At 41.9% G+C, this 19,400-nt stretch overlaps 1 protein-coding gene across 2 annotated transcripts in view; it reads left to right on the top strand.

The window, feature by feature from the left end:
* SPTBN2 (spectrin beta, non-erythrocytic 2) overlaps positions 1 to 17,468 on the top strand; it is a 258,802-nt gene extending 241,334 nt beyond the window's left edge. For both annotated transcript variants that reach the window (XM_088468300.1, XM_088468301.1), the window contains 8 exons: positions 1,454 to 1,650; positions 1,818 to 1,978; positions 2,932 to 2,998; positions 8,415 to 8,462; positions 10,286 to 10,509; positions 10,656 to 10,829; positions 11,522 to 11,564; positions 12,756 to 17,468. In XM_088468300.1, the coding sequence (XP_088324426.1) occupies positions 1,454 to 1,650; positions 1,818 to 1,978; positions 2,932 to 2,998; positions 8,415 to 8,462; positions 10,286 to 10,509; positions 10,656 to 10,829; positions 11,522 to 11,564; positions 12,756 to 12,977 (1,136 nt within the window). In that variant the 3' untranslated portion in view covers positions 12,978 to 17,468. The remainder of the gene's footprint in view (positions 1 to 1,453; positions 1,651 to 1,817; positions 1,979 to 2,931; positions 2,999 to 8,414; positions 8,463 to 10,285; positions 10,510 to 10,655; positions 10,830 to 11,521; positions 11,565 to 12,755) is intronic.
* Positions 17,469 to 19,400: the final 1,932 nt, after the last annotated feature.

The raw sequence follows: 19,400 nt of genomic DNA, 5'->3' as shown, positions 1-19,400 counted from the left end.
TCATATTTTCCCTCATGAACCTCAGTTAATGATAATCTATTTTATTTAATAATAGTGAAAGTTGCTGGATCTTACTGTGACCATATTGGGTTTTACTGTTTTTCTTTTGCACAGTTTACAACATTCTTTTGTGACCATTTGAAATAATACTACAGAGCAAAACACATTTCCTGTGACATAATTGGGGTTCCAATCACATTTTTTGCCCATTAGCCAAATAGTTAATGGTTCCAAACTCTACTACATCCTATCGGTTTATGGATGCACGTTGGTTCAATAGTTAACTTTACTATCTCTCAGCTTCAATTCCTGCCAAGGCTCTTATCGGTGTGTAGAGTTTATACGTGTTCGCTCTGTGTTTGCATGAGTTTCTTCTGGGTACTTCAGTTTTCTCTCACAGTCCAAAAACATACTAGTAGGTTAATTGGCTTCTAATGAAAACTGAACACTAGTGTGTATGTGTGTGTGTCTGGGCATATGGTAGCGAATGTAGATTGAGACAAAACTAAAGTGATCCTGAACAGGATGGAAATTTCAACAGCAATACATATTAAACCAACTTTTGTTCATGTAATAGATACAGTATCAGCTTGTAATCAATCGTTGGCGGTGCACCAAGGAATAAAGTAGTATATACTCAAACACAAGATCTTCAGCAAGAGCTAAAGTAAAAGTAATTCCTTTTTGTTGGTGCACTCATTACTTAAATCTTAATTAGTTCATGGTGTAGCATGTGTGAAAATTGATACATATTAAAAGTTTACCTTTTATTGTTATCCAACTGAAAATGAAAGGGTATTATGTCTCCTGACAATTTTTGTGTCCCACCCTACATGTAATAATCAAGTCACAAATGTGTATGCCAAAATTGGCACAACAGACAGTAATACAATAAACAGACAAAATAAGACTGCGGCATAAAATATTCAAACACCATCAACCAGTTCATGTGGCCGGCAAAAATGGAGACGTCATAATCACATGTAATTCAACTGTGTTTGAGGGAATGTAGATTGTAAGCTCCATTCAGGGAGAGACTGAGTATTATATGTGCATTAAATAAATAACTTCAGAAATAAGATTTAATGTATTCTGTCAAATGCTCATACCCATATAATGTCCTCTGCTAATTATAGCTACAGATAGAGAACCCTTCACATACTTATGTTTATTTCTTTTTAAATTTGCATTGAGTGATCTTTTGTCTTGTTTGTTAAAGTCCTGTGATGTTGTGGAAAGTTGTAGACTACATAAGGGCTCTGTGTGGGCCACATGGCTTCATAAAGTCTGTCTGCTTCCACTGGTGCCCAGATATCATGTTCTATAAAATAGTTGTCTTCATGGCTAACGCTGATCAGAGAACTCCTCAAACTGGTCTTTGTCTTTGAATGTTTTGTCTCCTTTACCTTTTGTATGAATTTATTTTTCAATAACACAACCTTATTCTATTTAGTACTTGAGGTGCTGATGTTTGGAAGAGATGCTAATGTAGCTGAGGCATGGCTCTCCAGTCAGGAACCTATTGTCCGGTCTTCAGAACTTGGTGGTAATGTAGATGAGGTGGAGAACCTGATCAAGAGGCACGAAGCTTTCCAAAAAGCCGTGTACACTTGGGATGAAAGATTCTTGCTTTTGGAAAAACTGACCACGGTGAGCAAACATTAATGACCTGATGTCTGCATGATATAAGGCGCTACTATTATTTTGTGGGGATCTATACTGAAACAGGCAATGGCATTCTATTGACTATAAACCTTTGAAAGCACTTGCACATAATTCACCCCTGAATTTGTTTAATTAATTCTGTTGCATTCTAGCTGGAAGAGATTGAGATGAGGAGGAGACGGGAGGAAGAGGAGAGGAGGAGAAGACCTCCAACTCCACCTCCACCTGAGCCAAAAGAAGAAGAGGTTCCACAGACACAGAATCACCAGCTTATAGAAGATCATTCAATTCCTGCCAGTGTTCTGCAAGAAAGGTCAGTTTGCTCATACTGTTTACTACATCTTTTCAAAGCCTGAACTAGATAGAGCGTTATCTGCCACAGCCACAATCAAAACCGTGGCGTAGCCTTGGCTATAAAACCGAAACAGCTTTTCTTGTCATGGCTTGTCCTCACTTTCATTTCATAAGATATAAAGAAATTTGCGAAAGTACAATGTATTGATTTGCATTATTATCAAAATTATTTAAGCTTCCAGCCCACGTCAACAGTCCTCAAATTCTGTTCTTACATTAATATCATGCTTACATAATAACCTCACTCGTGGAGCCTGAAATGCAACAAGGCTGGCTTTCCAGCCACCGCCAATAAGCCTTGTGCATGTCTGGTCTATGACCGTATCTGTACTGCTTGCTCTTCACACTCTGGTACCAAGACCCCTTTCCTTTGCCTTTACTGGTATGGAAGCAGGACCTGATGGTGGCTACACTACCAGCTTAGAGTGTGGTAATTACACTTCTGTAATATAAAATCTCAGGTTATATACATGTGAACGTCTCACTCTTGTCATCGAGCCAAACTTCATTTTTTTTTTTATTGTTCCCAAAACTATTGTGATTTTCCTTTGTATCCTCAAGTTCCAGGGAAACTAGTAAGTTAATTACCATTGGATTGGAATAGTCATGTGTTTCTTAAGAGATTGGGAAATGATTTGCCCTTTGGTTTTGAAAATGATATTAAGCTGAAGTGACCTGAAGTTTTTTTGGGGTAATGTTAGCTTAGTTATGTATGTTTCATGTAGCTGCTTTTATTTGTGAGCAGCTTTTTCTTGTTAACTATAATGGCTTGAAAGATGATCCTTTTCCTAAATGGGGGGTATGAGTTTAGCTTTAGAAAAATATGCAGTCGCAGACACTTGACCTACTTTTTTACACTTCTGTAAACAAAATCCATTATCTACAATATGAATTATGTTTCTTTTTTTTAAGGCTACAAAGCTTGCAAACTGAGCAGGTTTCCGTTAATGGACTATATACAGACTCCGATTCGCCTCAGGTATGCATGATGGCTTTTCCTCTGAGCAAATTGTGTAAGAAGTAATGTAAAATCTACAATAGACAGTAGCAACTTAACATAATATAGCAGCAACTTTAATGAATGTAGTACTATCAGCTGGGGGGTCAATACACTAACAGCCAATCTGAAGAGGTTAAATAGTGCTTTGATGTAGTCATCCTCATTTCTAGTATCTTTACACAAGGCCTCCAGTATGCCCAAAAAATAGCCTCATATGAGGGGTACCTGGGGAAGCAGAGCCTAATGTTCAATTCTGCTCCTGCCTCCCAGCAGCCCCAGCGCTCCCAGAAAGAGGCTGGTGGCCATTTTATAGTAAAAGCTGCTGCTGAACGTGGAGACTGTCCTGCCTACCGGGTCTGTGAGTGCACAGTGGGGTCAGGCTATACTTGTATGTACAGCTAATATATCACACAGTGATATTGTGTGTACCAGCACTGAGATAGTGTGTGAGATAAAAGCATATCTCCCTATATGCCCTTTTTCTATTGTGTGTGTGTGTGTGTGTGTGTGTGTGTGTGTACCAGTGGATTAATAGCAATGTCTTCTAAGGGGTCAAAAGCTGCACAGAAGTCTTTCTCCTGCAAAAAGTGTGCAGAGAAATTTACGCAGGGACAGTCAAATACTTCCCTACTGTGTGATAAGTCTGTTTCAGAGTCACAGACTACTGTCTCACCACCGCAGCCTACCTGGACTGATCAATTCGCATCAGTCATGTCTCATCTGTCTGCAGAGCCGGAAGCTTCTTGCAGAGACAGAGAGGTGGCCAGATCTCAGATATCTGCCATCTCAGAACCAGACTGGGCTTGTTCATTAGCCAGATCTGTAGAGGGACTCACAAGAGTTATGTCGAGCCAGGTACCCCGTGCAGCCTAGTCATCTGAAGTCCCTACGAAGAGACTGATTCCTAATCCCCTTAGGTGGGATGAGACTGAGGAAGAGGAGATACAGGAGACAGAGGAACAGACTCCACAGGAGTCGGAACCTGTATCTCAGGATGTAGAGGCGCTGATCGCGGCAGTATGCCAGGTATTATATGTTGCATTGATTCAGTGGCTGCTAGGCAGTCTATATTTAATAAAAGACAAAGACAGGCCACCACTTTTCCAGCATCTGAGAAACTGGATGAGATCCTAACCTCAGCATGGAAACACCCAGATAAAAAGTTTAAAATATCACGTAAACTTTTATCTTATTACCCATTTCCTGCAGAAAGCAGAAAAGTATGTGAAACTCCTCCTACAGTGGACCCTTCAGTATCCCGTCTGTCTAAGAAGACGGTACTCCCTGTTCCAGGAGCAGTCTCCCTAATATAATCTTCCGACAGGAAGTTACAAAACACCTTAAAATCTGTTTATACAGTGGCAGATGTGTCCCTTCGTCCCGCGCTAGTCAGCTGCTGGGTCAACAAGGCGTAGAAGCATGGGCTACGCAGCTTTCAGAGGGCCTTAAGACAGGGGTCCAAGCGGACAAGCTGATTCAGTTGGCAGGTCAGATTGCAGAATCGGCCACTTTCCTAGTGGAAGCTGCAAAGGACATGTGTAACCTTTCCGCTAGATCCTCGGCCTTGGCTATCTTAGCCAGAAGGGCTCTTTGGCTACGACAGTGGCAGGCTGATGCTGAGTCTATGAGAGAAGTGGAGGGTCTTCCTTACACAGGAGATGTTCTGTTTGGTTCCGAGTTAGATAGGTGGATTTCACTGGCCACAGGTGTAAGTCCCCTTATCTTCCATCAGCTGCTCCGTCTCCTAGAAAACCAGTTGCAGGACCATCCTTTTGTGTTCCAGGGAGATTTAGAGGCCTTTACAGAGGAGCTCCGGCTAACTCCCGTGGTTCTAGAGGCCGAGGAAGAGTCACTGCATCCTCGTCCCAGCAGGACAAACCGCCATGAAGCACTACCTTCTCACTTGGGGGATCCCAAGGTGGGAGCTCGACTGCAGAACTTCAAATAAGTATGGATCCGGTCTTGCCAGGACGCCTGGGTTTGGGACATCATTACTCAGGGTTTGAAGTTGGATTTCAAGATCCAACCTCCTCCTCGCTTTTTCACAATCGGGTTACCACTGTCGGCAGAAAAACAGGTTGTGATTTAGGGGGCAATAGACAAGCTTCTGTTGTCTCGAGTGGTAGTGAATGTTTAAACTATCAGCGGGGTCAGGGTTTTAACTCCAGCTTGTTTGTGGTTCCCAAGCCGGACGGGTCGGTGATGCCCATTCTGAACCTGAAGGATCTCAATCCTTATCTGTGTGCTTTCAAGTTCAAAATGGAGGCTTTACAGTCGGTCATTGCTGGCCTCGAGAAAGAAGAGTTTCTCATGTCCTTGGACATAAAAGATGCCTACCTTCACATTCCCATCTGGCCGCCTCATCAGGCATCCTTCGGTTTGCATTAAAAGACTCATTTTCAATTTCAGGCCTTACCTTTCGGTCCTTCCTCAGCACCAAGAGTTTTCACGAAAGTCATGGCTGATGATGGCCCTGCTTCGGATGCAGGGTGTGGCTATCGTTCCGTATTTGGATGATCTTATCAAGGCACCGTCTGCAGCTCAATTATTACAAGACATACAGGTAACTCAAGAGTCTGCTCTTACAACACGGTTGGATCCTCAAGTTCCAAAAGTCATGTCTACAACCTACACAGCTCCTGCTATCTTTGGGGATGATTTTGGACATGGTGGAACAGAAGGTGTTCCTTCCTCAGGACAAGGTCTTCTCCATTCAGCACATGGTGCGGATGATACTGCGTCATCTAAGAGTATCAGTACATCTGTGTATTCGCTTACTAGGGAAGATGGTGGTGACTTTTCGAGTCCATCCAGTACGGTAGATTTCATGCCTGTCCATTTCAATTGGCTCTACTTTCCCAGTGGTTGGGGTCCCATCTCTTTCTTCACAAACGAGTGCTATTGTCCCCCAGGACTCGAACATCTCTACTTTGGTGGCTGAATGCCTCTCACCTGTTAGCAGGAAAGTGGTTGGATTCTCCTCACCATGGACGCAAGTCTGAGAGAGTGGGGGGCAGTGACTCTGGGGAGACACTTCCAGGGCTGCTAGACTCAGCGGGAGGCAGTACTGCCAACAAACATTCTAAAATTAAGGGCAGTGTTCTATGTCTTTCAGCTTGCACATCCTCTGTTGCAGAGTCGAGCAGTCAGACAATGCTACGGCTGTGGCATATATAAACTGACAGGGCGGCACCAAGAGTCGGGCCGCCATGAGGGAGGTAAGACTCATTCTGCTTTGGGCAAAGGAATTTGCAGCGGTGATCTCAGCAATTTTCATCCCAGGGATAGAAAATTGGGAGGCAGACTACCTCAGTCGACAGGACATTCATCCGGGGGAATGGGCGCTCAATCCGCATGTGTTTCAACAGCTGATTCAGCGTTGGGGTCAACCTCAGGCAGATCTCATGGCGTCGAGGTTGAACCATCAATTGCCGCTGTACGGCTCATGAACAAGGGATCCACAGGCAGTGGCAGTGGATGCACTGACAGCGCCTTGGCAGTTTCAGTACGTGCACCTGTTCCCTCCAATTATACTCAAGCCTACGGCATCTGTTGATAGACGATCCGTGGACTCTACCTCTGCAAGACTACCTACTTCTACAGGGTCCGTTTATCTATCAGGACTTAAAGCGACTTCGTTTGACAGCGTGGCTTTTGAAAGGGCCATCCTAAGAAATAAGGGTATTCCTTCCAGTGTGATTCCTACCATGATTAGGGCTCGGAAGGAAGTCACATCAAAACTTTTTATTATCGTATCTGGAAGACATACTGTACGTATCTTTGTGTGGACGCCGCAGTTCACCCCCGTCTGATTTCAAGGTATCCCATCTTCTTCTTTTTCTGCAGGCCGGTTTATCAGCAGGCCGCCTTCTATGATCTTTGAAGGTTCAGGTGTCGGCGCTGTCCATTTGCTTTCAGAGAAAACTAGCATTATTGCCAGATGTCCAGACCTTTCTCCAGGGAGTAATCAGACTACAACCTCCATTTGTGCCTCCTACGGCCACATGGGACTTGGACTCTTTTTTTTCTTCAGTCTGCTCTGTTTGAGCCTCTACAGACGTTGGAGATTAAGTTTTTAATTTGGAAGGTGGTTCTTCTTTTGGCGCTCGCCTCAGCTAGGCGTGTGTTGGAACTTGGGGCTCTATCCTGCCGCCCGCCTTACCTCACTTTCCATGACGATAGGGCTGAGCTTCATACGCAAATGTCCTTCCTTCCTCAGGTGGTGTCTGCGTTTCACATAAACCAGCCAATTGTGGTTCCAGTGTTAAAGGAAGATTCTCCGGGCTCCAAATCTTTTAGATGTTGTTAGAACTCTTTGGATTTATGTTGAGAGGACAGCATCTATCCAGAAGTCGGATGTGCTCTTTGTTTGTTTTGATATGGCGCGGCCAGGTTGGCCGGCTTCAAAACAAACTATTTCTCGTTGGATTCATCTGACAATCAGACAGGCTTATCTGGCCGCTTCTAAACAGCCGCCTGTTTCTATTATGGCGCATTCAACGCGCTCGGTAGGACCTTCATGGGCGGCTGCCCGGGGTGCTTCTTTGACTAATCTTTGTCGAGCGGCCACTTGGTCAGGCAGGCATACTTTTATTAAGTGTTACCGTTTTTACACTTTTGTGGCCTCTGCTTCGCAGTTTGGCTGTGCTGTTTTGCAGGGTTCTCAGCGCTCTCCCGCCCAGGATGGGAGCTCTGGGACGTCCCCATTGTTCTGAGACTCCAGTGTCCCCTAGTAGATGAAGGAAAAATCAGGATTTTGGTTACTTACCCATAAATCCCTTTCTCGGATTCCACAGGGGACACTGGACGCCCGCCTGGCGCTATTCCACCTGCATAAGTTGTTGTTTTACAGGTTCAGACAGTTGTTTGTCTCTATGGTCTGCTGGGTTTTTTGTGTTTTATTTCATAAAATTTGTCTTGTTTGTTAACGTCTATGTAGCTTTCTTCTCCCTTCTCCTTATTTTCCAGCTCTCCTTGGGCACAGTTTTTTTTTTTGACTGACCTGTTGGGGGGTTTAGAGGGGGAGGAGCTAGCTACCATACAAATTTATTAAAGTGCCAACTCCCGGTTAACCCACTTCTATACACCACTGTTCTGAGACTCCAGTGTCCCCTGTGGAAACTGAGAAAGGGATTTATCGGTAAGTAACCAAAATCCTGATTTGGCTACCCTTATTATAAGGGTCCAAAAGTCTAAGCTATGCACATTTCTATACATAGATGCATTTTGGCGCATATGTCTGGTATGGAAATACATACAATTAGACCACATAAATGGACATATATGTACAACTCTAGATGAGGCTTATAGTATGTAATTTATGATAGAATATAAAAAATGTGATGCCCCTCTGTTATTTTAATTGGAATAACACTAAATGTTCTGTCTTTGATAGCCATTTACAGATACTAGACAGTTAGATGACAGCTTGTTTGAAAATCAGGTAAGTGTTTTTTTTATGTAACATCCAACTTATCCATTTCAATGTTCCTTATGGTTTATGCAAAAACATCAGATCTGGATCAGTTACTCAGTGAGGCACTTAAGCTGCATACACACGTAAAGATTTTCTGTCCAACCATCCAACTAGTTGATTGGTTGGAATGAAAATCTGGTAAGGTATGAAAGCAAATGACAATCAGCAATTTGCTCCCAAACGCCGGAAAATGGACAAAAACTTGTTTGAACAAATTGTTTAGATCAAACATTTAACAAACTTGTCTGACAACCATTTTCATCTGTTTACTGGCATTTAGGAGCAAATTGCTGATCATCATTTACTCCCATGATAATGATGATAATTTCCCCAGTCACTCAGTATCTCACTCCATATTTCCTTTCCCAGTCCAGTGTAGCTTCATCTCCCTGAACCACCTCTCCCTCAGCCTCCTTCATGGGATGAGATGAAGCAGCTAGTGAGAGTTTTCCCTTTGTGCAGGCTGTGTGTTTGTCATGAACATGTGCCTCCTGCTGAGGTGTCTCCTAAATCTGTCCAGGAAAATAGACATTCCTTAGTTTGCTCCATTAGGGAATACATTAATTTCACTTGATGGCACAGCAGACACGAAACCGGAGACACAACCTACTTAACATGGTCTTAGTCTGTTTCCCCTAACTGGCATTGGAGAAAAATAATTTATCATTAAATATAAATGCCATTTTTACATTGACAGAAGGATCTGGCTTTGATTGCGCTGAGTGGTTATGAGAAATAAACTTCCTAAATAATAATAATAATTTTCATATTACAGGCATGGGTACACCTATAAATAATTTGCTAATGCAATTCAAACTTTAAATGATCTTTTGAGTATTTTGTTTTAAAACCGTTTTTCTACAGGACCTCAATGACAAACTGCCCTATCATATTACAGATCATTCTAAATCCATCTCCTTTGCTGTGATGGATGAGTTGTTTCTGTGTTCAGCTAGAATGCAGGGTTATTATGTCTTGGTGTATAGGGTGCTGTACAATTTCTTTGCATGAAAGATGTTTACAGTGGTGCATAATTTGATTACAGTTCTACAACTTTTATTTCAAAGGGTTTTTTTTTATTGCTATCGACCCCAGGGTTCTCCATTATGTCACTGTGGCAATCACAATTGTTTAACCTACTTCATAAGAATGAAAACAAAACCATCATACTTTCTACAGCTATACGCATTGGGAATACTGCGGGTCATACATCTACGGCCCAATTCCCCAGTCCGGTGATCAAAATTGGAGATTGTCAAACATCGATTATTGGCGATCCGTCAGGAATATACAACATGTTACAAATCCCTGACTTTCCTCTTCCGGCCATTTTCGAGGCCTAACATGTTTGATTTCATCGATGCCCCACTGTCAGCAGAATGGGTAATTGCCCAGATACAGGCTAGCTGTGTGGGCTTCATAAGTTAATCTTATTCAGTTATTTAAATCTACTTTAAAGAGAACTTGTCTGCTTCAGATACAATGATTTATCATACAGGGCACATGTGCACCACCATGCATGTTTTGTAAAGGAAAGAAAACCTGAAGTTCATATCTCTGTCCATCTGGGAGAGCATTAGATCTGTGTCCAGCATGCTTCCTTCATACATTCCCCTGACTCGCCGCTCACTTCTTTACCTTGCATAGTGCACAATATCACTGTAAGAAGCACCTTTACCCAAAGCGAGCAGGTTCTCTTCAATAGATTTAATCCATTGTGAGATGTAGATTGTATTTAGTATATTTTATATATGAACAACTAGTGTTCTTATATATTTCTTTATGTCTAGGGGTACGATACTTCAGATGCTACCAATGGAGCAAAGACCGACTTGATTCCTAAGGATGGGAGCCCACCCCCCTCACCACAGCTCCACCCTCGACCAACTTTCTCCCCAATGAGCTTTCAGACTTTGCCATTAAGCATTCCAGAGCCTTTGGCCTCAGAGCAAATGGAGGGAATGTTGCATCGCAAGCATGAGATGGAATCCCACTCAAAGAAAGCCGCCAACCGGTGAGACAATTCGTTTGTGGGCCTCCTCATCTAAAGAGAAAATGCTGCCTGTCCCATTGTCACAATTCCAATAATAATCTATTTAATTATGGAGTTTGTAAGTGAGCCCAGTCTGCAAAGTGACTATCTTCCTTATCTACATACAGGTCCTGGCAGAATGTTTACTGCGTTTTAAAAAAAGGTAGTTTGGGATTCTACAAAGATTCAAAGAGTGCGGGCAGCGGCATCCCTTATCACGGTGAGGTCCCTGTCCAACTTGTCGGTGCCCAATGTAGTGTGGCCCATGAATACAAGAAGCGCAAGAATGTCTTCAAGCTCGGGTAAGAAACCGTAACGATAAGGTGCTAAGAGGTATTACATTAATAGGGTTGTATATTTAAATATTGCTTATTTTATAATACATTTAAAATTGACTTAGGTCGCTGTTGCCGGGTAAAATATGCATTTTCTTTCAACAATATTACATAGTAACTTATGATAGCTTGATGGCTAGGTGGTATTGTTTTGATAAAGTCTATGAATTATACTTCTTTATCTACTTTGTTACAGAGAGCATTGTGATAGCCCCCACTTATGCTGTGTGCAGACTGGTTAAGAAATGTGGAAATAGGATGCATAGGTGGGGACTTGGTGCTTATATAAAGATCACACCATGAACCCTCAACTGTAGAGATGTGCTGCCATATAAAAGCATGTGCCTGTGGTCCAAGTGCTTTATATAGATAGCAATGTATCGTATTCTAATAATGTATAGTAGGTGGTACATTATTCTCTATACTACACATCAGCACCATTTTTTTTAAATTCCCACCCACTACCTGAAATAAATGTTAAAATGACATTGGCTGTTTTTCTAACCAGATACCACTGTAGAATACCCCAACTGAGCTCTTTTTATGTTCAATCTCTCTCTCTAATATTTTCTACCGACAAAATATGGTGTAACTGCACAAAGCACCAACAACTGTGGTCTGACTTTTTTTTTTTTTTTGTTTCTTTCATTATGCCACAGTTTATTGGATGGGAAGGAATATCTTTTCCAAGCAAAAGACGAGGTATGTGTGTTTTTGGCACTTATTAAACTAGCAGGCAGAGGGAGCAGGAGGGACTCGGGAAGTGTGTGTTTATGCATTCAGGCATCTGGACTAACGTCAGTTAAGGGGCCTTTAAATCCCAAAATGAGAAGAAGGAGGTTAAATAGTATCACTATTATTTTACTGAAAACCTGTTCTAGTCACACCATGATCCATCAGGGAAACAGAATAAGGTTTAGAATGTTTCTTCCGAATCATTACAGATAGCCCAAATGTGATGTTGAGCTATTTCATTAACAATAGGTCAATGACAAAAATAGGTTTACCATATTATTATTATTAACAACTGACAGTATCTGTATAGGCTTCTTATACAGAAGGAAAGTTGCTTGATATATGGAGAATCAGCAGAAGCTATGTTAGAGGGGGCCTTTTTCAAAATGGAAATGAGCAGAATTCCCCAGACTGCTTCTAACCAACACAAAAAAAGAACACTTCTAAATTTGTAATGTAAATTTCTAGATTTGTAATGTAAAAAAATGTCCAGTTTCATAGGTTTGCAAATCTAGATTCACCATTTTCAGGGTGCTTCCACTACTAGTAGTGTCCTAATGCTCAACAGTGAACGTGCTCACATTGGGTCATATTAATGTATTTCTAATTTGACAGCAAAGCTTACTGAAAGGTGCTCGGGATCCTCCAGCAGGCATCAGAAGGAACAAGACACAAAAAAGCAGCTGCAAACCTCCAATAATTGCCCAAATAAACAATAATATATATGCAATGCAAGTTGCTTGATCAGTTTATAAATCACAAAATATGCTTACAAAATGGAAAGGAACAGAATTCCCCAGCACTCAACTGCTAAATTACATTTTTGTGAAACCTCAATGAATCACTGTTTTAGTGACAATTCAGCAGGGGATGTGGTCAAAATACTGACCGTCAGGACGCCGGCACCAAGGGGGAAGGTTAGGTTTAGGCAACAGGGAGGGAGGATTAGGGGTAGGGACAGGTGGAGGGTTAGAATACTGTCTGTATTCTAACCCTGTCGAGGTGTCGGGATCCTGACTGATGGCATCCCATACCCAACCCTCCAGTAGTGCTGTAGTATTATCTACATCAGGGAAGTTAGTTGTGGGCCTTTATCTGCTGAGAGTCTTATAATAATAAAAATCACTATAAACCTGGTCTTTCTCCCTTTTCCCCCAGGCTGAAATGAGCAGTTGGATGAGAGTGATCAATGCCTCACTGCCTTCCTCCCCTGGTGACACATCCGACCATTCTCCAGGTGTCCCCAAGGGTATGACACGGGCTATGACCATGCCACCTGTGTCCCCCAATAGTGCCACAGAGGGCACAGTGACACTGCGGAGCAAGGAAGGCAAAGAAAAGGACAGAGAAAAGCGGTTTAGTTTCTTTAAGAAGAAATAAATATGCTGATTGTCATCGGTACAGGTTGCTCTGTTCAGATCATCACTGCTAATGTGGCCCTGTCAAGCCAACAGCATGGGACCTTTGGGAGAGGGTGGGGCTTGGGTGGTTGTGTGGGTAAATAAAGACCACAGCATTTTATATATAATTATTATATATGCATAACATGCACCTCCAATGATGAATTGACTTTGAGGCCCTTAAAATGCAACGCAAATTGTGGAATCCCAGCCGGAAGCTTCTCCACTGAATCAAATCAAGACGTCTTTCAGGATCCTCATTATGCGGCATAGGAGCAGTTCGTGAGGGGTCATTAATCCATCATCTTTAAATTCTTTTGTCTCAGTGGGGTCTTTCATTGTCTCTATGCGCATGTCCAGCCATAGTCTCTAACATGACATCAGGCGTTGGAGATGCACATTTAGCAGCGTATAATGGGGATGCAATAAACTGAAAGAACTCAGTTGTGTTATGCCTCTCACTGACAAGTCTAATGTTTCTAATGTCAGGCCTATTTTTTACAGGCTATTGAGTGTATAAACCTTGTTAAGTACTGCAAAGTGTAACCTTGCACACACACTATTGCTGCCTGATTAACACAAACAAACTGTATCTGCTACTTAATAAACGTGATCTCTGCAACTACATGCACAATATTGCACATCTATAATGAAGAACATACAAACACTAAATACAACTCCTGTATCTAAGCTTGTTATTATACCGAACAGTACAGCATGCAGGAACTCTGTGAGAAATAAGTGGCTTTATATCTCCTAGCAAATATTATACAAGGTTTCAGATAACTCACTAAAGGTACATATTCATATTTTTTGACGCAAGCTTGGAACCTCCAGAAATCGGAGCTTCCGTTTTATACCTTTATTGAGATTTGTGTAGTGCTGCTTAATTTCTGTATTTTTTAAAGTTAGCAAACGATTGCAGGTCTAGAGCAGCATGTAGTCAGTGATGGCATTGGTACTCTCACAACAATTAAAGTATAACTCCATCTATGGCCAATAACTCAGGTTTGGACATATTATATTAAGTACAACCTGGTCCCAAAAGGTTTCTTGGCCTGAGTACCAGATGCCAGGTATTTAGCAGGCACCAGTTGTCTGGCTAACATGCAATAAGTGAATACACTCAGGCAAGGTCCCACTGGCAGCACGGCTGCCTGATTCCAAAAAAAGGGTTCATTGCACACCTCTTACTCCTGCCAGATACCATAGTTTCATTGAGACATCTGTTCAGGAGCATGCGGAACCCGCCAGTTAGTCTGAATACCAACTTTTGGGATTTAATATATCCCACCCAAACCAGAGCTTTCAGTTTCCACTGGAATTCTCTTTTAAGAGATCCGAACAACAACATTATATTAGTGTACCAAAGCTGGGTGGTTTCATGTGCATGTTTTCCATCTGTTCCATCACATCCATCTCTGTGCATCCTTGCTGGTTCATGTATTGTGTAAATTATTAATGTGCCACATAGTTTCCACGGCACAGTACAGAGGACATACAAAAGCAGAGAAACTGACAATAATGGCACAATGACTATAAACTGACATAACTATGGTACACTACAGTGTAAAAACCGATGAACTAGGTATGATGCAGACAAAGGCTATGGTAGAGTGACTCCCTGTGTCTTGACAGCAAGTAAAAAGGAGTGGGGAGGATGGGCGGGGGGTGCAGTTTAGCATTCAGTGAGAGGAGAGCACTAAGTCACTAAAAGGGACAATGAGCACTGGTAGTAAGGAGAGTGCAGGGGATGAAACGTGGAAGGCAGGCCCTGTCTGTGAGAGCTTACATGCTAAGAGGAAGGGTAAATAGGTAAGTTTATGTGTATACTATTAACATCTGTGTGAAGCAGATATATTAATCTAATTTTCAGTCAGTACCCCTGGCTACAACTCAGTCTCCTAATGGAATGTATCTGCAACCATAAACTACATACAGTACATCACATAATCCAACATCTACACCTGTGTTTGGATCAAGCTCTCTTTACTAGGCCATGTTTTCTGATAATCCAGCAGCCAGAAAAACAGAAGAGGGAATGTAATAGGGTCAGAGTTTGCCGCAGGATTTATAGCGGCAATTTTTTTTTTTTAATTGGAAAAACCCCTTCAAATCCCATGTAAAAATTGTCCTTTTTTGTAAACTGAATTCTCCCACAGAGACTTTATGGACGTGTTCCCTCTTTCAACATTTTCTTAAGTGGATGCAAGAAAAACAATTGAACAAGAGAAAACAGTGTGAAATCTTTCCAGCAACAAGTTCCTTGGTCCCAGGTTCCTGCATGCATCTTCTGCTCAGCCGTATGTCAGGAAATTGTGCATGCACCATGTTTCAGTGGTTTGCGCTGACTCTTGCTTTATATTAACACTTTTATAAACATTATATGCCTTCAGACGTCCGGATCAATGATCATAGAGTCTGCAGTATTTATAAAGGGTTTTGTTCATCACTTGTCAAAGTTCCAAATGGAAAGTGATGTTACAAATTGCTTATACTGGAAATACCCTCTTACTAAGGGGCATATTTATCAAAGCATGGAGAAGAGATAAAGTACCAACCAATCAGCTTCTAAATGACAATTTTCAACGCAGTCTGTAACATGAGAGAGTTAGAAACTGTTTTGGTTAGTGCTTTCTCTCTCCAAGCTTTGATAAATAGACCTCCTAAATGTGTGTTGCACACAAAACACTAGAAATACTTTTTATTTTGTAGTAGCAGAAATCTAAAGTTTTTATTTTGCCAAAGTACGTACATGTGTAGTAAAATATACCTAACAATCTAATGGAATATTGTTTCCTTCCAGTACCATTTTAAAACCGCTATAAGTAAATGTTAATAGTAAACCATTAACCACAAAGCAGCTCTGATTGTGACTGCCCAATCCTTCTGTAACTAATGGTAAACTGACTCAATGGTATTTTATTTGTGGTTATAACTCTACATCTAGTCATTATCAACATACAACATCTTTGCTACTGCCAGGGTTTGGATTAGAAATGGATTATATATTAGAACTTTTTTTATTTGCTATTAAAAAAAAAAAAAAAAAAATTCAACGCCATGACAGTGATAATGTATGAGTTAACGCCTTAATCTGTGGCCAGAAGTCTATAACGTGACTACTTCTTTGGTGTCTATTCCTGTTGCTTAAGTGTGAGCCAAAAGTGTAGAGCAGGGGTTCCCAACCACGGTCTTCAAGGCACACTAACAGCCCAGGGTCCAAGGATAGCCATACTTGAGCACAGGTGTCTTAATTAGTACTTCAGTTATTTTGATTTAACCATCTGTGCTTAAGCATGGATATCACTAAAACCTGGACTGTTGGTGTGCCTTGAGGTTGGGAAACACTGGTGTAGTATCCATTATTTCTAGATAAGTGGCTTACCTGTTCCTTATAAAGCTGGATTATACGCCCCTAGGTGAGCAAGTAGGGACAGTGGTGACTCCCTAGGGACACAGGGGTCTATGTACTAAGCAGTGATAAGTGACAGAGTGAAAAGTGATGTCTGTGATAAGTGCCAGCCAATCAGCTTCCAACTCATCTCACAGGCTGTGTTTGAAAAATTACAGTTGGGAGCTGATTGACTGGCACTTATCACAGACTTAGACCCCACAATCTTCTACTTAATGGGGATGTAGATTAGAGCTAATGAGAACTAATGTGTTAGTGCACCTTAGGTGTGACCGATGCAATATGACTCCACTTCAGGTCTGCTCTGTGCTGACTTGCAGGGAAGCTGTACAGCCTGAGCCCAACCTAAAAAGCAGAAAAGCATACTTCTAACTAAGGCAGGCTTCTGTTGGAAACCTTTAGATTAGCTTAGCTAGTTAGTAACCCTTTCCTCCTCCTCCGTAGTCTTTCTGAGCCGCTGATGGAGGGAAAAAAACCCACACATGTCACATTGTGCTTGTGGAGTATGTGGTAAGCCTTTATGCCAGAGTTTCCCAAGTTATACCGTTACAGTCCAGGCTTTAAGGATATCCATGCTTGAGTCCAGATGGTTGAATCAAATTGACCGAGGTACTAATTAAGTCACCTGTGCCCAATCATGGATATTCTTAAAACCTGGACTGCAATGGCGGAGTTTGGGAAACTGCATAAGGGGTTCTAAAATGTGGATCATATCCTCCAGCTAAAATACACTCCGTCTCATGATGATATGGTATTAATCGGCATCCTTCTAACTGTTTGGAGTACAGAGGCTATATTTTTGTTTTTCATAGGAGGGCAGAGTTAAACATTAAAGAAGTCTTTTGTTTGTTTTTGGGGGTTTTCTTTGGAGGTGGGGAATTCTTATAAGCAAATTGTCAATTGTTTGAAGTTTTGAAGAAAGTGTTAGCGATTTTTTTTTTTATTATTGCTAAAATACAACCCTGTGCGAAGATTTCTCGCCACATCCTAAGAACATTGTACATTGTGTATGCTGTGTGAGATTAATATTTTCCCAATAAATCCTAGTGTTTTCGATCTAAGAGCTCATGGCATTTCTTTAAATGCACTTATATCGTATAAATTCACATACACAGTTACCACAGAACATACATTTCCACTGTAACTTTCCATGATGTATTTGCATGACTTCAGCTTTTAGCCAGAGCATCTTGTGTGTAAAGCTGTTAGACTGTACACAGCACTTTTCGCTTCACAATCCGTGCAGTCCACATATGTGTCTCAGCCAGTCTCTTGTTCATTGAGTCTCAACTACTGTTAATTTTTTCATGTAGGTTACATGTAGAACAAAAAGGAATCTCTGAAAACAACTCCTCAGCATCTTATGTGAAAGCAAAACCTTGTCAATAGGTCGATCATCTGCCGCCCACATTGCTTGGGGTTGAAGTTGTACAAATACTGGTGCTTGTCCCTCACTTCCTAGAATCAGTCATCTTTCATGTCTGTTTGGGGGAATTCACTTCTAAATGATGTGTCACCGGCTATCACCCCGATGTCCGTCTCTGCACATGACGGCTTAATATGAAAGGCAAACTTCACTGACCTTCCTGCGCACCTCTATGGGGTGTGAGGCAAAAATGAGAATCTATTGTTTGTGGGTCCACTATTCAATTGATCCAGGATGTAAATTATAAACCTGTTACATTATGTTAATTTCCATTTCAATAATGCACATTTAAAGGTAGAAATGTACACTAAGCGCATAGAAGGCGATCAGTAAATAGATTGTATCTGCCAAGTAGCATTGTATAGAATGACAGCAGCCGTGCATGTTTGCACCTTTTATCATTGTGGATAAGTAACCCTCATTGTGATTCGATTTGTATACTTCAAAACTATTGACAGAGCTTACGGTGGGAGTAGGTGGCAGCGATGTACGATGGAGGTCAGTCCACATGGCAGATCAGCTTAACCAGGGAATGGTTTAGTAACCGCTAGACGTAGGATAACACAGGTTTACCAGTAATATGCAGCAGGTACAGATTGCAGAGAGATTCAGTTGTAACCAGGAGCAGTTAACTGTTGTGCTGGAGTTTGTGGTGCGCCTAGTATGCACACGCTATGGGCCTGATTCAGAGGTGGACGCTTATGCAGCCGGGACTGTGTCTATTTACGCAGTGCGACTGCACCTTAATGCTGCAGCTGATGGGATTCCTACAGAGATGCCCACTGACTGCCCCCCCCCCCTCTGCCCCTTTACTGCCTAGGAATATCCACTGAAATTGTCTCTATCTTCGTCCACATTTGTTTAGCTGCTTTCTACAGTAACCATTGGCTGCTTGTCTCTGACATCGACACCAGGCCCAGCTCTGAATCGGGCCCTGTAAGCGCTTATGCACAGAGGTGGCAGCGGCATAAGAGTAATACTCAGCAGTGGTGGCACAATGAAAATGGTGTTTGCATTTGGCGGTATACAGTCTCCCTGGGAAGGAGACACTCAGAAGCACGTCCATTAGGAGAAAAACACAGTGGGGAGCCACACAGTAGCGAGGTCGCACCTCCAGCTGCTGTGGCATCTCCGGGTTCCAGTGCCCAGCGGCTGGTAAGAAAGACAGTGCAGAGAGCTTCACTCCAGCATCATTGCTAATTGTTACTTGTCCACTGTATTGTACTGCACTGGTTTACCCTGTACTGTCTAACCATGTGTGGCTCCCTATAAATAACGTTTCTTAATAATAACAACATCAGCCCCTTGCTCAAGGCTTTAGTTACATAACAACAATATCGGCATTCCACGCTTCGAGGTTTCACATGTGACCAAAAACACGGGTGTTATGTAAACCAAATATATCAAATCAATTTCAAATGTATTCTAGTCTACACTTTTGTAAGAAGACATTCAGTACGTCAGCAATATTTTCTTCACTGGTCACATGAAACACACTGACTGCAATGTTGATGGTGTCATCTAAACTAAGAAGACTGAACTAACACAAAAGTCTCATTCAG

This window comes from Taudactylus pleione, unplaced genomic scaffold (assembly GCF_031769625.1).
Source record: "Taudactylus pleione unplaced genomic scaffold, aTauple2 ptg000085l, whole genome shotgun sequence".
NCBI classification, from domain to species: Eukaryota; Metazoa; Chordata; class Amphibia; order Anura; family Myobatrachidae; genus Taudactylus; species Taudactylus pleione.
The sequence above is the reverse complement of the archived record's forward strand: the minus strand, read 5'-3'. Positions and strand labels throughout refer to the sequence as shown.